Genomic DNA, 16904 nt, shown 5'->3' on the forward strand with positions numbered 1-16904 from the left:
TCTAAGGTTTCTTTTCTGCCATGTTATATACTGTGGTCTTAATTTTATTTTTTGCTTATTTTGTTCATGGCTATATCTTGGTTTATTTGGAGCCCAGGTGACAAGAACATTTGTGACTGGTATAAAATATAGTTCATTAGGTGTTCTTTCTTTCTATTTAAAGATTTTTTTATTTTATAATGGAGTGCAGCTGATTTACAATGTTGTGTTAATTTCAGGTGTATGGCAAAGTAATTCAGTTAAATATACACATATATCTATTCTTTTTCATATTCATTTCCCATTTAGAATATTATAAAATATTGAGTAGAGATCGCTGTGCTATACAGTAGGTCCTTGTTGATTACAATAGTATGTTAATCCCCAAATCCTAATTTTTCCCTCCCCTTCACCTTTCCCATTTGGTAACCGTAAATTCATTCTCTAAGTCTATGAGTCTATTTTCTGTTTGTAAATAAGTTTATCTGTATGATTTTTTTAGGTTCCACATATAAGTGATATTATATGATATGATATTTATCTTTGTCTGACTCAGTATGATAATCTCCAGGTCCATTCATGTTATTGCAAATGGCTTTATTTCATTTTTCTTTCTTTTCTTTTTTATGGTTAAGTAATACTCCATTGAATATATGTACCACATCTTTATTCATTCATTTGCTGATGGACATTTAGGGTTTTTTGTTTCATTTTGCTTTTCCTGGTTGTTCTGTGCAACTTGTGGGATCTTAGTTCCCCAACTGAGGATTGAACCCAGGCCTCTGCAGTGAAAGCCTGGAGTCCTAACCATTGAACTGCCAGGGAATTCCCCATTTAGGTTTTTGATTCTACCCTTCACTAAGGTGTTTTACCTTGAAGATTCTCAAGGGACAGGATAGAGGTAGATACCTGAGAGCTCAGAAGTCTTTCAGTTTTTTGATAAAGACTGAAATCATCACTGGCTTATTTCAGACTACCGAACTTCATAAACCAGTAAGGGATATAGGAGAAGTGACCAAAATTTAGCAATAGCTAAGTCTGCCCCTTACCAAGAAAGGACGGTTGCTAGAAAGAATGAATTGTTTTTGGTGAGGGGTGGGAGTTGAGGGCCAGGGAGTATGTTTGAGGAAAGGAGAGGTTTAGAGATATATCCTTGAAGTGGCAAAAACCCAATGATTTGGTGAATTGTTCAGTTCAGTTGCTCAGTTGTGTCCAACTCTTAGTGACCCCATGAATTGCAGCACTCCAAGCCTCCCTGTCCATCACCAACTCCTGGAGTTCACTCAAACTCATGTCCATCTAGTCAGTGATGCCATCCAGCCATCTCAACCTCTGTCGTCCCCTTCTCCTCCTGCCCCCAATCCCTCCCAGCATCAGAATCTTTTCCATTGAGTCAACTCTTCGCGTGAGGTGGCCAAAGTATTGAAGTTTCAGCTTTAGCGTCAGTCCTTCCAGTGAACACCCAGGACTGATCTCCTTTAGAATGGACCAGTTCGATCTCTTTGCAGTCAAGGGACTCTCAGGAGTCTTCTCCAGCACCACAGTTCAAAACCATCAATTCTTCGGTGCTCAGCTTTCTTCACCGTCCAACTCTCACATCCATACATGACCACTGGAAAAACCATAGCCTTGACTAGATGGACCTTTGTTGGCAAAGTAATGTCTCTGCTTTTGAATATGCTATCTAGGTTGGTCATAACTTTCCTTCCAAGGAGTAAGCGTCTTTTAATTTTGTGGCTGCAGTCACCATCTGCAGTGATTTCGGAGCCCAAAAAAATGAAGTCTGACACTGTTTCCACTGTTTCCCCATCTGTTTCTCATGAAATGAGGGGACCAGATGCCATGACCTTCGTTTTCTGAATGTTGAGCTTCTCTTTCACTTTCCTCTTTCACTTTCCTCTTTCCTCTGTCACTTTCATCAAAAGCCTTCTTAGTTCCTCTTCACTTTCTGCCATAAAGGTGGTGTCATCTGCATATCTGAGGTTATTGATATTTCTCCCGGCAATCTTGATTCCAGCTTGTGCTTCTTCCAGCCCAGCATTTCTCATGATGTACTCTGCATATAAGTTAAATAAGCTGGGTGACAATATACAGCCTTGATGTACTCCTTTTCCTATTTGGAACCAATCTGTTGTTCCATGTCCAGTTCTAACTGTTGCTTCCTGACCTGCATACAGGTTTCTCAAGAGACAGGTCAGGTGTTCTGGTATTCCTGTCTCTTTCAGAATTTTCCACAGTTGATTGTGATCGACACAGTCAAAGGCTTTGGCATAGTCAATAAAGCAGAAATAGATGTTTTCCTGGAACTCTCTTGCTTTTTCGATGACCCAGCGGATGTTGGCAATTTGATCTCTGGTTCCTCTGCCTTTTCTAAAACCAGCTTGAACATCTGGAAGTTCACGGTTCATATATTGCTGAAGCCTGGCTTGGAGAATTTTGAGCATCACTTTACTAGCGTGTGAGATGAATGCAATTGTGCGGTAGTTTGAGCATTCTTTGGCATTGCCTTTCTTTGGGATTGGAATGAAAACTGACCTTTTCCAGTCCTGTGGCCACTGCTGAGTTTTCCAAGTATGCTGACGTATTGAGTGCAGCACTTTCACAGCATCATCTTTTAGGATTTGAAATAGCTCATATTAAAAAAATCTCATATCTCATATGCTAAATTTGAATAGCCTTTGAAAATTATAGAAGATAGTGACCCTTTTGAAAATGTGTTGCTGTTTTGTTTCAAAATGCTCTGAAACACAATCCAGACTTTAATGTAACTTGACATTTTATAGTACTTTCTCGGAATCACACAATTTCCTTAATGTAAATAGATAAACCCAGTAGATAAATGACAAGTGCTGACAGACTTCATTTCATCATCCATAGATGGACCATACTCACCAGAAAATTAGAGAAACAATATTCTTTTGGGGCAGTTGGTACCTTTCTTCGTGACTTAGGTTTTGGCATTACTCCTTTGGGCATTATAGGCTCAAAACTGAATTTGGTGAGACGTGAGAGAGCCTGGTGCCGTGGATGGAGGATGGAAGAAGGTGTTGCCGAGTTCAGCGCAGTAGTGGCCCTCACAACCACAATCTTCCTGTCTTCTCTTCCGTTATTATACTTGGAGAGTGGGGACCCTTGATGAGAGAATGTCATGGTATCACTATGGAAGATTTCAAGGAGAGAGCTTTCTAGTCTTAGAATCTTCATCACCACCAGTCTACCTTAACCCTGTGACTAGTTCTGGATTTAAGTTTCAGGACATCACAAATAGTGTCCTTTGACTCTTGAAATGTCCTTCTTTCTTGGTCCTGAGAAGCTGATGCATGTCATCAAAAATTACTGGTTGGTTTGCTTCTGGTTTGTTTTTACTATGGTATTTTATATAGCCCCACGATCATCTGAGTAGAGGAAATTAGATACTCTGCATACATTATAAGGGATAATTTGGCTTGCTTGTTTTTAAAGAACTGCTTACAAATGCATATGAGAAGATGATAGCAGATCTATACCCATTTAATTCTGGAAAAGGTTAGTCCTCATTGGCTGAGTGTGTTCTGTGTTGGTTGATGAAAATGGAACAAATTGGAGATCTGTTCTTCTCCACAGTAGATGTTGCTTAGTTTGGAAAGACTGTTGGACACAGTTGAGAAAGAGAGACGCTTCTGTTCCTCGTCCTTCTCTCTTGGTTCCCTGCCTGCTGAAGGCAATAGGTGTGTTTCCTCATATTCCTGCCTGTACTTTGCTTGTGGCCCTCTGCCCTGTGTTAGTTCTGTGACCTTGTAGTCCTCTTCACAGTAGCACTTGAAAGTTGGAAATAGTAAAAATGTGAACCTTCTGCAGCAGAGCCAATCGGAGAGTTGTCTCTCAAGACTAGGCAGGAGCTAAAGGAAACATAAATCCAGTCTCAAGGAAAGTGAAAAATCACAGTTATGTACAAACAAGGGGGTAAATAAAAGGCAAAGTAAAAAATAAGAGGATTTCAGTGTTTACCAGTTGAGAGTGCTCACTGTGCTAGAATGAAACCTGAGAGTTGCTAAGAATAACTTGACATATCCTGGCAGTCAGGTCTGGCGTGTGGGAGAGAGAGCAGAATCCTGATTCAGATGCAGTGCTCCCTGCCCCAGACACAAAGCAGCACTATCCAGTTTGCCTTATTCTTTGGATAGTTTAGATCCATTGTTCACCTTTGCTGTGGAGCTTTTGGAGATCAAAGAAGATTCCAGCAGCCCTTGGAAAAGACATTTTTATTAGATTGGATTATAGCTTAGAGTCGCCCAGCTCTTGGAAGAGTAGGACCTAATCCAGTTCCCTTAAGTAAGTGATTTTTTTTTTTTTAAGTTCAGTTTTCAGCTTTATTGACTGGCAGGATTTTAGTTGTGTCCGACTCTTTGCAACCCCGTGGAGTGTAGCCCACCAGGCTCCTCCGTCCATGGGATTCTTTGGGCAAGAATACTGGAGTGGGTTGCCATTTCTTTCTCCAGGGGATCTTTCCAACCCAGGGATCGAACCCAGGTCTCCCACATTGGAGGCAGACACTTTAACCTCTGAGCCACCAGGGAAGCCCTTTCAAATACAAAGGACAGTATAAATTAAAAGTGAAGCCAGTGTTACCTTTCTTTGGTTTGCCTTGGGAATGGCATTTGAGATCCTAGAACACACATCTCCCATTTAGGCTGCTATATTTTTCTGCCTGATACTTGTGAAAGTGCCCTCTCTGCCTGCTCTCAGGCAGAGAATGTCTGGCATAGCAGCCAAACTCAAAAAAAGCTTGCTCCTTTGATTTTGACTTACGGAAGACTATTCTCTCCACAGATTTTTGCAGTTCAAGTAGCAGTCCTTCTTTCCAGCCCATCAAAAGCCACGTAACCATTCCAACAGCCCATGTGATACCTTCTACTTTGGGGACCTCTCCTTCCAAGCCAAATTCTGCTGCCGGATCCTCTACCAAACTTCCTTTGTCAGGGTTGGCTGAAAGTGTGGGGATGACAAGAAATGGAGACCTCAGTTCAATGAAACGTTCTCCAGGCCTTTCTAGAGATTTCATGTATCTTTGTGGTGCTGCTGGAGAAAATGGAGTTGAGCAATCCTGGTTTCCAGCAGTGGGCCATGAAAGAGAAGAAGAAGCGAGAAAGTTTGATGTTCCCAATATGGAGTCTACCCTCAATCAGTCGGCAATGCTGGAGACACTTTATTCAGATCCCCACTACCGAGTCTACTTCCACAACCCAAGAACCGACACAAACAAGGAGCTATACAAAGGGTTGCCTGAGACCAAGAAGGCACCGGGCAGCGGGGCAGTATGTGAGCGGAATGGACCACACCCTGGCAGCAGTGGGGTTCTTCCTTTGGGACTCCAGCCTGCTCCTGGGCTCTCCAAGCCTCTACCTTCTCAGGTGTGGCAGCCGAATCCTGACCCTTGGCATTCCCGCGAGCGATCTTGTGAGCTCAGCACTTGTCGGCAGCAGCTGGAGTTGATCCGTTTACAGATGGAGCAAATGCAGGTAGAGGCCTTTCTTTCCTTGGACTTTGCAGTTTCTGTGCTTATCTTAGAACTATATAGGTTTTCTTATAAGTTTTGACTCCAAAGAAAGTGTTTGTAAAAAGGAGGGAAGATGTTTGTAGATAGGCAATCTTGTGAATGTCATCAAATCTGTTGGTTCTAAACACCAGATTGGTTCTCCAAAGCAGAGGGTTACAAAGAGAAACCCAGAAGTAGGACACTAACACTGATTATGTGTTATGTACTTACATAACAGTCACTAGGCTAGGTACTTTAACATACAGAATCTTATTTGATCCTTACTCTGATGAGGTAAATGTAGAAATTTACCAGGTTCTTGGAATAACTAATCTGTCCAGAGACACAGAGCTGGTTTAAGTGGCAGAGCTCTAGGGTTCAAAACTATCTTTTATTCCCGTATTCTTTCCACTGTACTACTTTTGTGTTTGTTGTTTTGTTTTGTTTTGTTTTTTGAAAGTTCTTGTACTTACTAAGAATGGGGAGAAAGGAAGCAAGACACATTCTCCTTTCCTGGTTGGTGAGGACATCTTAGCTTCTGATTTGCTTTTGTTCCAGATAAAGAAAGATAAACTGACCTTTTCTTAGAAACTAGAGCCTTTCTGAGCAGGGAGTGTCCAGTTGGCAGAAGTCTGTCAGGCAGGTTCTTTCCAGTCATGCATCAGAGCTAAAATTATTTCATAAACAGTGGGCCTTCTCCAACTGAGCCAAAGTGAATCTTGACTACAGACACAGCTGGGCACTTTATAGGTGCTTTCAGGTGCCTGTAGGTTAACATTAAGTCCCACTGGGCCTGTTTGTCTTCCAGCTTCAGAATGGAGCCGTCTGCCACCATCCTGCTGGTTTTTCTCCTTCATTGCCCACGTTAGACCCAGCACAATGGATGAGCATCTTGAACAGTAATGAACACCTTCTGAAGGAAAAGGAGCTCCTTATTGACAAGTAAGGGGGCAAGGGGCCATAGGCCCCCAACTGATGACATCTCCCCAAGGGCAGTGCATCCTCCTCTGTTTAGACCCCTACTTTGCCTCATGATAAGTAGCCTAGTTCTGTGTGTGAATAATATGATAGGTTTGTTACATATCTCTGTAGGGGCTGTGGGGAATGCCTAGAGGAGGCAGCTGGGTCTTTGCAGCTGATCTTTCTTCATTTTGCCTCAGTCAGTTTTCTTCTTTGCATTTCCTCCTTCACCACTACCCGAGAATCCAAGGTCTTTGTTTACAAAGTGTATTTTGTAAATAGGTTTTTACCTATTTAAGAAAAGTTGGGGCTCATATTACAAGTGGGTTTGTGTCAAGGACCCTGGGCCTCATTCTGTTCTGACTTTTGCAGGCAGAGGAAACATATCTCTCAGCTGGAGCAGAAGGTGCGAGAGAGTGAACTGCAAGTCCACAGTGCTCTTTTAGGCCGCCCTGCCCCCTTTGGGGACGTCTGCTTGCTGAGGCTGCAGGTAAGCCTTGGCAGCCAGGATGGCATTCTGCTTGTCATAACTCAGTATCTTCCCTGTGCTTGGCACTGGTAGGTATCCAGGAGATAGAAAATGGACCAAGTGAAGTAAGGTATTCTTGCCCTCAGAAAGTAAACATTCTTAATTATAGAACATCTCCTGTTCTGCTCTTGAGGGGGCAGAAAAGGCCTGAGGATGGAATCAAGTGGAAGTCCAGGTGCCTTGATATCAGGACATACTTGGGAGAAAAGGAAGGCAGAGCAAGGTTCATAGTAAGGTCCTAGAATTGAGTGATGTTCTGAGAAGTCTTGATCTACCAGCCCTGGCCAAATGAAGAGAGAAGCAGAGGTAGCACTGGATTTAGAGCCATTCCCATTTTTATTCTTCCATGTCTAGGAGCAACTGAGGGAAAACTATGCTTTCACTCAGGTCAGTAGCTCTGAACGATGTTGGCCAAGCTTCTTCTGCAATTTGGGCTTTTGAGTGATGAGTATTAGACAGACTATAGTACTGTACTGGCTTTGCCACCTAGTGGGCTTCTTAAGACAATGTTCCATCTTGGAGAATCAGAATGTTAGTGTGAGAATGGCCATTACATAAAATATATCTCAGTCTTCTCATTTACTGATGAGAAAATTGAGGCCCAGGAAGGAGGAAGAATTTGCCTTAAGTCATATAAAGAATGAGTGGAGGAGAACCAGGCCTTGAGCCCAGGTCTGCTGATGTATTGTCCTGTATTCCTTTGTTACATGACTCGTCCTTGAATATTGCTTTAAGCCAGTGGTTCGAAATTTGAGTGTGCATCTGAATCACCTGGAGGGCTTGTTAAAACACAGATTATTAACATCCGTCCCCAGAGTTTCTGATTCACTGGGCCTGGGAGTTGGACTTAAGAATTTGCATTTCTAACAAGTTCCCAGGTAATGCTGAAGCTGTTAGTCCTAAAAGTGAAAGTCGCTCAGTTGTATCCAACTCTTTGTGACTCCATGGACTATACAGTCCATGAAGTTCTCCAGGCCAGAATACTGGAGTCAGTAGCCTTTCCCTTCTCCAGGGGATCTTCCCAGCCCAGGGATCGAACCCAGGTTTCCCACATTGCAGGTGGATTCTTTACCAACTGAACTATCAAGGAAGCCCCTGTTAGTCCTAGGACCACACTTTGAGAAGCACTGCTTGCAGAAATTCTTAGAGAAAATTGATATTCGACCACAAAGTATGCTAGGTATAAGTAAAGTACATGGGACTGTCAAGGTAAGGAACAGTTACATATTGCAAATCTTTCTGCAGGAATTGCAGCGAGAAAACACTTTCTTACGTGCACAGTTTGCACAGAAGACAGAAGCCTTGAGCAAAGAAAAGATCGAGCTTGAAAAGAAACTCTCTGCTTCAGAAGTTGAAGTCCAACTCATCAGAGAGTCACTCAGAGTGGCACTGCAGAAGCATTCGGAGGAAGGGAAGAAACAAGAAGAAAGGGTGAGCTAAAGAGCTGATAGCTTTCTAATTCACAAAAGAATTGGCAGTCAGCCCTTTCCTGCCAAACTGTTCTTGGAACCTGGAGGAGACAATTGGGTGAGACACCCTACATTGACTTCTCATGCAGGACTGGTTTGTTTGAAATGGAACCCTTCATACCTGCTTCATCCCCGCAAAACTATCACAGACAGTGTATAATCTCTCCCTGTCCCAGGTTGTGATGGGGAACCAGCTGGCCTAGGTGAAAAACCAGTCTGACCAGTCATACCAAATGGTACTGTTGCAAGATGTACCTGTGGTACATCATTCAGCATGATTTCTTCTCACTTCTACCTAAAAAGTAGGTGAAGAATCCCACATATGCAGTTGTTTTGGGAGTTTTTACATATTTGCCAGTGCTCTTAGAATTGCCTCAGGTTGAGATTGGTTTTCATAGAAGGAGCTAAATCATCTGGTTCTGTTCACAGGTTGCTCTAATACAGATATTCTTGGGGGACCGGTTTAATAACATTTAGCTCTGGACCACTTGCATCAAAGTCAGCTAAAGCAGTGCTTCTTAAACTTTAATGTGTTTAAGAATCATTTGGAGATCTTGATGAAAATACAGATCCAGATTCAGTAGTTTTGGAAGGGGAGGCAGCCCTGGGATTCTGCATTTCTGACAATCTTACCAGGCGATATTGGTGCATTGGTATAGCGTGGACTTAGAGGCTTGTTTGAAAAAAAAGAAAAAAAAAACTTGTAATCGAAATAATACATGTGTCTAAGTTAAATAACCAACATGTTATCAAATATCAACATCAATATCAATATCAGCCCCACTCTACAGAATTAGCTGTCCTCAACTCTTTTCTTTCTCCTGACATATACGTCTGTATTTTTGAATAGTGTTCTCTTACTTAATGCATTTTTTTGCTATTTTTGTTTCATGAATGCAGTATCTTTTCTCTGATGATACTGATTATGCCTTTTGGGATATCTGCATCTGCTTATAGTGTTTCTTTCAGGTCTTATTTTGTTTTTGTGTCTTACACGTTAGAGGATTGATGATCCTTGAATGAAAGAGTGCTCATATTTAAGAATATAGTATTTTTAAATTGCATGGAAGCTCTGGGTTCATGGAAGTTGCCTGGTGGGCTTCCCTGTGGGATGATCAGACTTAGTCTTCCCTTTTCACTTGGGAACCCTTAAATGTCAATATCTGATGTCTCATCTTACTCTCTCTAAAAAAGAATCTTCAGCCTGCTGCCTGGTGGGGAGGCTGGGGACAGGAATGCTTTTGGCCTTTGGGTTCTCAACACTGAGAAGGAAATTAGATTTAAAGTCCCATAGTTCTACACATAGATTCTTATTTATGCTTATTTTCAACCCAGTGCTTCACTCTCTGTCTCTCTCTGCCATGACTGATACCCCTGAGCTGGGCTCTCTCTGATTTGATTTCTCCTCAAAGAATAAATCTCCAGTCTCCTTTTGGGAAAACCTAGGGTGAGAATGATATCCAGCTAACCTGAATATAGACTTCCAGTGAATTCCCCTATTTTTCAGGTTTATGGCTGATACCTACCTGCCTCAGGTATCTTGTGTTTCAAGTAAAGGGATTCTTGTGGGTTGTGAAGGGCACATTGTCTTCCAAGTTGTCTGTGACTCCTACTGCAAATTATAACTCCTCTGCTCCAAATCATTTGTCCCTCCCATTCCCTTTCATATTCTGAAAACATCTTGAACTATCTTACATACTTTTTTTATTTGTTTTTGGGGGGCTGTGCTGCATCTTTTTTGCTGCATGGGCTTTTCTCTAGTTGTGGTGAGCAGGAGCTACACTCCAGTTGTAGTGTGACTTCTCATTGTCTTCTCTTGTGAAGCACAGCCTCCAGAGCATGCAGGCTTCCATAGTTGTGGCTCTGGGACTCTAGAGCGTGGGTTCAGTAGTTGTGGCTCTGGGTCTTAGTTGCTCCACAGCACGTGGAATCTTCCAGACCAGGAATCAAACCCAAGTCTCTTCAGTGGCAGATTCTTTGCCACTGAACCGTCACGAAAGCCCCTATCTTGTATACTTTTGTCTCCTCTGTTGCCTTTTAAAAATTGGTATTTTATTTTATGCCTGTCATTCTAGAAATATTTTGGAAGGGAGAAAAAATAAACATCTCTGACTGGCCTACCATTTTTTAAATTAAGAGTTGGCCATCAGCATTTTCAATAAGCTTCCCACGTGATTCTGATGCATATTAAGATGTGAGAGTCTGGAGAATCACATGGAGCTTGAACGATACAGATTGTACCTGGGGTAAAGCTTTTAACTGATTTTCAGGGATCCTTCTTAGTACTGTATTGTCTTTGGATCAAATTAGGTCTGAGCCTCTTTGGCATCAATAAATCTGCCTTATTCTCTGCTTTATCTCCAGCTTCCTTTTTCATAAGCCAAAGAAAAAGCCGTAATAGTAAAGAAAAGGTTCCATTCAACTAATCTTAATTGATTGCTTGCTTAGTGCCAAGCATTGTGCTGTGTGTTGGGGATTTGATAAAAGCAAAATGGACACAGCCCCTTCTCTCAAAGAGTTTACAGTCTCCTTAGCCCTTCCAGATGATTGCTTAGCTTTATATAATATGAAGTGTTTAGAGAGGAATCCATTACCTGTCTCATCAGAATAGACCAGGTGGGCTGTATGTATACTACCTATACGGTTATATATACTTTTGCAATTCAGTTCTGATGCAAACCACTCAGAGTTAGCATCAGGCCCCACAAGTTTAAAGGACACGGTCCCCCAAAAGACTATGCTTATTTATTATTTCAGATGCCAACTGCAAGTTTTGGGTTCCCTAGATTGCCTATATTTCTGACCAACTGGCTATAAATCCAGGGGTTCCCATGACACCTTCAGGTTCAGTAATTTCACAGATGACAGTTTTGTTACACAAATCATGATAAGCCAAGAGACAAATAGGACGAGGTCTGGGAAAGTCCTAAAAGCAGGGCTTCCATACCTTTTCCCTCTTGGAATTAGAACCTGTCATCCTCCCAGCACATGCATGTGTTCATCAACCTGGAAGCTCCATTGAGCTTTGGTGTCCAGAGTTTTTAATTGGGATTTTATCATATAGGCATGATTGAACTCAAATCTCCTGTTTTTGTCCCCTTTTCACAGGAAGTTGGGTTCAACTCCATTGGTTTTTGTAGTGATCAGTTCCTGTTCTGAGTCATCTAATTAGCATAAATGCATTTATGGTACGCTGTGGTCCATTGAGCAATATTGCATAGGAACCTGGAATGTTAGGTCCATGAATCAAGGCAAACTGGAAGTGGTCAAACAGGAGATGGCAAGAGTGAACATCGACATTTTAGGAATCAGCAAACTAAAATGGACTGGAATGGGTGAATTTAACTCAGATGACCATTATATCTACTACTGTGGGCAGGAATCCCTTAAAGAAATGGAGTAGCCATCATGGTCAACAGAAGAGTCTGAAATGCAGTACTTGGATGCAATCTCAAAAACGACAGAATGATCTCTGTTCGTTTCCAAGGCAAACCATTCAATATCATGGTAATCCAAGTGTATGCCCTGACCAGTAACGCTGAAGAAGCTGAAGTTGAATGGTTCTGTGAAGACCTACAAGACCTTTTAGAACTAACACCCAAAAAAGACGTCCTTTTCATTATAGGGGACTGGAATACAAAAGTAGGAAGTCAAGAAACACCTGGAGTAATGGGCAAATTTGGCCTTAGAGTACGGAATGAAGCAGGGCAAAGGCTAATAGAGTTTTGTCAAAAGAACGCACTGGTCATAGCCAACACCCCTCTTCCAACAACACAAGAGAAGACTCTACACATGGACATCACTAGATGGCCAACACTGAAATCAGATTGATTATATTCTTTGCAGCCAAAGATGGAGAAGTTCTATACAGTCAGCAAAAACAAGACTGGGAGCAGATTGTGGCTCAGATCATGAACTCCTTATTGCCAAATTCAGACTTAAATTGAAGAAAGTGGGGAAAACCACTAAACCATTCAGGTATGACCTAAATCAAATCCCTTATGATTATACAATGGAAGTAGAAATAGATTTAAGGGATTAGATCTGATAGACAGAGTGCCTGATGAACTATGGATGGAGGTTCGTGACATTGTATAGGAGACAGGGATCAAGACCATCCCCATGGAAAAGAAATGCAAAAAAGCAAAATGGTTGTCTGAGGAGGCTTTACAAATAGCTGTGAAGAGAAGAGAAGCAAAAAGCGAAGGAGAAAAGGAAAGATATACCCATTTGAAAGCAGAGTTCCAAAGAATAGCAAGGAGAGATAAAGCCTTCCTCAGCAATCAGTGCAAAGAAATAGAGGAAAACAATAAAATGGGAAAGACTAGAGATCTCTTCAAGAAAGTTAGAGATACCAAGGGAACATTTCATGCAAGGATGGGCTCAATAAAGGACAGACAGTATGGGCCTAACAGAAGCAGAAGATATTAAGAAGAGGTGGCAAGAATACACGGAAGAACTGTACAAAAAAGATCTTCACGACCCAGTTAATCACGATGGTGTGATCACTCACATAGAGCCAGACATCTTGGAATGTGAAGTCAAGTAGGCCTTAGGAAGCATCACTACGAACAAAGCTAGTGGAGGTGATGAAATCCCAGTTGAGCTATTTCAAATCCTGAAAGACGATGCTGTGAAAATGCTGCACTCAATATGCCAGCAAATTTGGAAAACTCAGCAGTGGCCACAGGACTGGAAAAGGTCAGTTTTCATTCCAATCCCAAAGAAAGGCAACGCCAAAGAATGCTCAAACTACCGCCACAATTGCACTCATCTCACACGCTAGTAAAGTAATGCTCAGAATTCTCCAAGCAAGTCTTCAGCAATACGTGAACCATGAACTTCCAGATGTTCAAGCTGGTTTTAGAAAAGGCAGAGGAACCAGAGTTCCAGGAAAACATCTATTTCTGCTTTATTGACTATGCCAAAGCCTTTGACTGTGTGGATCACAATCAACTGTGGAAAATTCTGAAAGAGATGGGAATACCAGACCACCTGACCTGCCTCTTGAGAAACCTGTATCCAGGTCAGGAAGCAACAGTTAGAACTGGACATGGAACAACAGACTGGTTCCAAATAAGAAAAGGAGTATGTCAAGCCTGTATATTGTCACCCAGCTTATTTAACTTATATGCAGAGTACATTATGAGAAACGCTGGGCTGGAGGAAGCACAAGCTGGAATCAAGATTGCCAGGAGAAATAACAATAACCTCAGATATGCAGATGACACCACCCTTAGGGCAGAAAGCAAAGAACTAAAGAGCCTCTTGATGAAAGTGAAAGAGGAGAGTGAAAAAGTTGGCTTAAAGCTCCACATTCAGAAAACTAAGATCATGGCATCTGGTCCCTTCACTTCATGGGAAATAGATGGGGAAACAGTGGCTGACTTTATTTTTTGGGCTCCAAAATCACTGCAGATGGTGATTGCAGCCATGAAATTAAAAGATGCTTACTCCTTGGAAGGAAAGTTATGACCAACCTAGATAGCATATTAAGAAGCAGACATTAATTTGCCAACAAAGGTTCATCTACTCAAGGCTATGGTTTTTCCAGTGGTCATGTATGGATGTGAGAGTTGGACTATAAAGAAGGCTGAGCACAGATGAATTAATGCTTTTGAACTATGGTGTTGGAGACTCTTGAGAGTCCCTTGGACTGCAAGGAGATCCAACCAGTCCATCCTAAAGGAGATCAGTCCTGGGTGTTCATTGGAAGGACTGATGTTGAAGCTGAAGCTCCAATACTTTGGCCACCTGATGCAAAGAGCTGACTCATTTGAAAAGACCCTGTTGCTGGGAAAGATTGAGGGCAGGAGGAGACGGGGACAACAGAGGATGAGATGGTTGGATGACATCACCGACTCGATGGACATGAGTTTGGGTGAACTCCGGGAGTTGGTGATGGACAGGGAGGCCTGGCATGCTGCATTGCATGGGGTCGCAAAGAGTCGGATGCTTAGTCGTGTCCGACTCTTTACGACTGAACTGAACTGGTCCACTGTGAATAACAAAGACATATTTATTATTTGGGATATTCTAAGAGTTTAGAAGTTACCTCCAGGAACTTGAACAAATACCAGAGAAATTCTTTTATTATACAGTAGAGCTACCAGGTTTTGAAAACTGCCCAAGAATCCCCTCTTCCTTGCCCTTGAACGGAAAGTTCTGGTTGTGATAACTCTGCATTTTATGTCCTAATCGCCAATGGCAAAGTTTATTCAACTTCCTGCCTTCATGGTAGTAGAAAACAGTTATAGTCCTAAGGTCAAAGACAGTGTTCACTTATAAGAAAATAGTTAACGTTCAAGATGGTAGAGGGGTCAGTGGAGAAGGATTCTTAACATTTCTTTCCAATAGGTCAAGGGTCGTGATAAACATATTAATAATTTGAAAAAGAAATGTCAGAAGGAATCCGAGCAGAACCGGGAGAAGCAGCAGCGTATTGAGACCTTGGAGCGCTACCTGGCTGACCTGCCCACTCTGGAAGATCATCAGAAACAGAGCCAGCAGGTAGCAGCAATGACCAAGCATACCTGGGGCAAGTTGGGGGTGGTGGTAGGGGCTTTCTCAACCTTTGCTGCATGCAGTGACCTTGTGGTGTCCTGAAAGGAAAATCCCAAAGGAGTCAGGTCCAGACTCACATCACAACTGAACTGCAAAGTTTTCGAAATATACCTAAAGTCTTCCCTGCTTGTTGACCTAAGCATGGAATCTTGTCTCTCAGCTTAAGGATTCTGAGTTGAAGAGCACAGAGCTGCAGGAGAGAGTGACTGAGCTGGAGAGCTTGCTGGAGGAGACCCAGGCAGCCTGCAGAGAAAAGGAGGTTCAACTGGAAAGCCTGAGACAGAGGGAAGCTGACTTCTCCTCCACCCAACATAGGTAAATATCCCTGCTGCTGCTGCTGCTAAGTCGCCTCAGTCGTGTCCGACTCTGTGCCACCCCAAAGACGGCAGCCCACCAAGCTCCCCCGTCCCTGGGATTCTCCAGGCAAGAACACTGGAGTGGGTTGCCATTTCCTTCTCCAATGCATGGAAGTGAAAAGTGAAAGTGAAGTCGCTCAGTCATGTCCGACTCTTAGCTACCCCCTGGACTGCAGCCTACCAGGCTCCTCTGCCCATGGGATTTTCCAGGCAAGAGTATTGGAGTGGGCTGCCATTGTCTTCTCCAAATATCCCTGAGGGGTTTAAAAAGAAGCAGAGAGCTAGGTTCTGGTCCTGGCTACCCTACTCACTGCTTGTTTGACTTTGGGCAACTCACTTTACTTCTCTGAGCTTTGTTTTCTTTGGATTGTAAGTAATAGGAAAACTGTTTATGAGCAGGGACTGTGTCTTTGAGATGGAATGGGAGTGGTATAGTGGTGCAGTGGGGTTTTCCACTGTCCTTTGGAAAGATCCAACCCAGTGCCTGGCATCATAATAGTATTGGGTAATAGTTCTTGAATATGTATGTGTTGAATGAATGGGAGCACTTTGGAAAGTGATTATCTGTATTTGCAGAAGTAGATCCTGGTGCTGATGACTGAGGGTTATCCACATGGTGAATCTTGTGAAGGCTACCAGGAGCATCTGTTACTTCTCCTTAGCCCTAGGGATTGCTCTCAATTGACACAGCAGATTCTGAGAACAAAACAAGATGCTATAATGTACTCTCAGGGTGTCTTGGGAACTTATTCCATATTAATAGCAGTTTCTGAAAATGTCGTGGCTGTGTTTCAACAGCCTCTTGGACCAAATCCAGTTTTTAATGGGATGGATTGGATTTCTCATCCCACATTCAACCACAGTAACCCTGTTGTTTATCTCAGCATATGGCCCATGATGAAAGTGATTGTGGTTAGGGGACAAAGTTGGGTCTGTCCCAGACTGGGTGTGCAAAGAAAAAAGGACTTTTTGTGTTTTTCTGTATTTTCTAAAATTTCTCTATCCTATATGTGTGACTTTTGTCATTTAAATACATGTGATGAATGTTTACTTTTAAATATCTAAGCATAAAGATGCCTTGGGTAGGTAAAGAATTGCTGGCACATTGTATAGGTGCTGACCTCTAGGGAAGGGAACTAACATAGACTGAGCAAGCAGCTTCTGTGTGGCATTCCCTACTTTAAACAGACCTAAGCAATTATCCCCAGCTATGGCTTGGAAGGGCCTACTTCTCTTGCCCAGTAAATAGCAGTATCAGGAATCAAAGCCACATCTCTCTGATTTAGAGTTCTTGAAGAGGCTACTGTCTTTCAGCCTGCAAGATAAGCAGTGTGTGGAAGATGCCGGTGGAGATGGTCCAGCTCAACAAGGACAAGGTCCCCAAGTGGAAATGGAGTCTTGGCAGAAGGAATGTGATTCCCTTCGAAAGGTGACTGAGGGCGTCCAGGCCGTAAGGGGGTAGGCTTAGAGGAAGCAGAAGATTGGGTTTTGGTAGAGAACCATGAATTTCTGGCCCTAAGCCCCCTAGCATC

The 16904-nt window shown here is 42.6% G+C and overlaps 1 protein-coding gene across 2 annotated transcripts in view; it reads left to right on the forward strand.

The window, feature by feature from the left end:
- Positions 1–16904, forward strand: part of CEP85 (centrosomal protein 85) — a 36320-nt gene that overhangs the window by 12012 nt on the left and 7404 nt on the right. Inside the window, exons 1-8 of one of the 2 annotated variants that reach the window (XM_070383225.1) lie at positions 4063–4290; positions 4789–5477; positions 6303–6436; positions 6827–6944; positions 8229–8414; positions 14810–14962; positions 15177–15331; positions 16687–16801. In XM_070383225.1, the coding sequence (XP_070239326.1) occupies positions 4959–5477; positions 6303–6436; positions 6827–6944; positions 8229–8414; positions 14810–14962; positions 15177–15331; positions 16687–16801 (1380 nt within the window). In that variant the 5' untranslated portion in view covers positions 4063–4290; positions 4789–4958. Of the gene's footprint in view, positions 1–4062; positions 4291–4788; positions 5478–6302; positions 6437–6826; positions 6945–8228; positions 8415–14809; positions 14963–15176; positions 15332–16686; positions 16802–16904 lie in introns of those variants that run through there. The other variant, XM_070383224.1, reaches the window with a different exon arrangement.

The sequence above is a fragment of the Bos mutus genome, chromosome 2, assembly GCF_027580195.1.
Source record: "Bos mutus isolate GX-2022 chromosome 2, NWIPB_WYAK_1.1, whole genome shotgun sequence".
Classification (NCBI taxonomy): Eukaryota; Metazoa; Chordata; class Mammalia; order Artiodactyla; family Bovidae; genus Bos; species Bos mutus.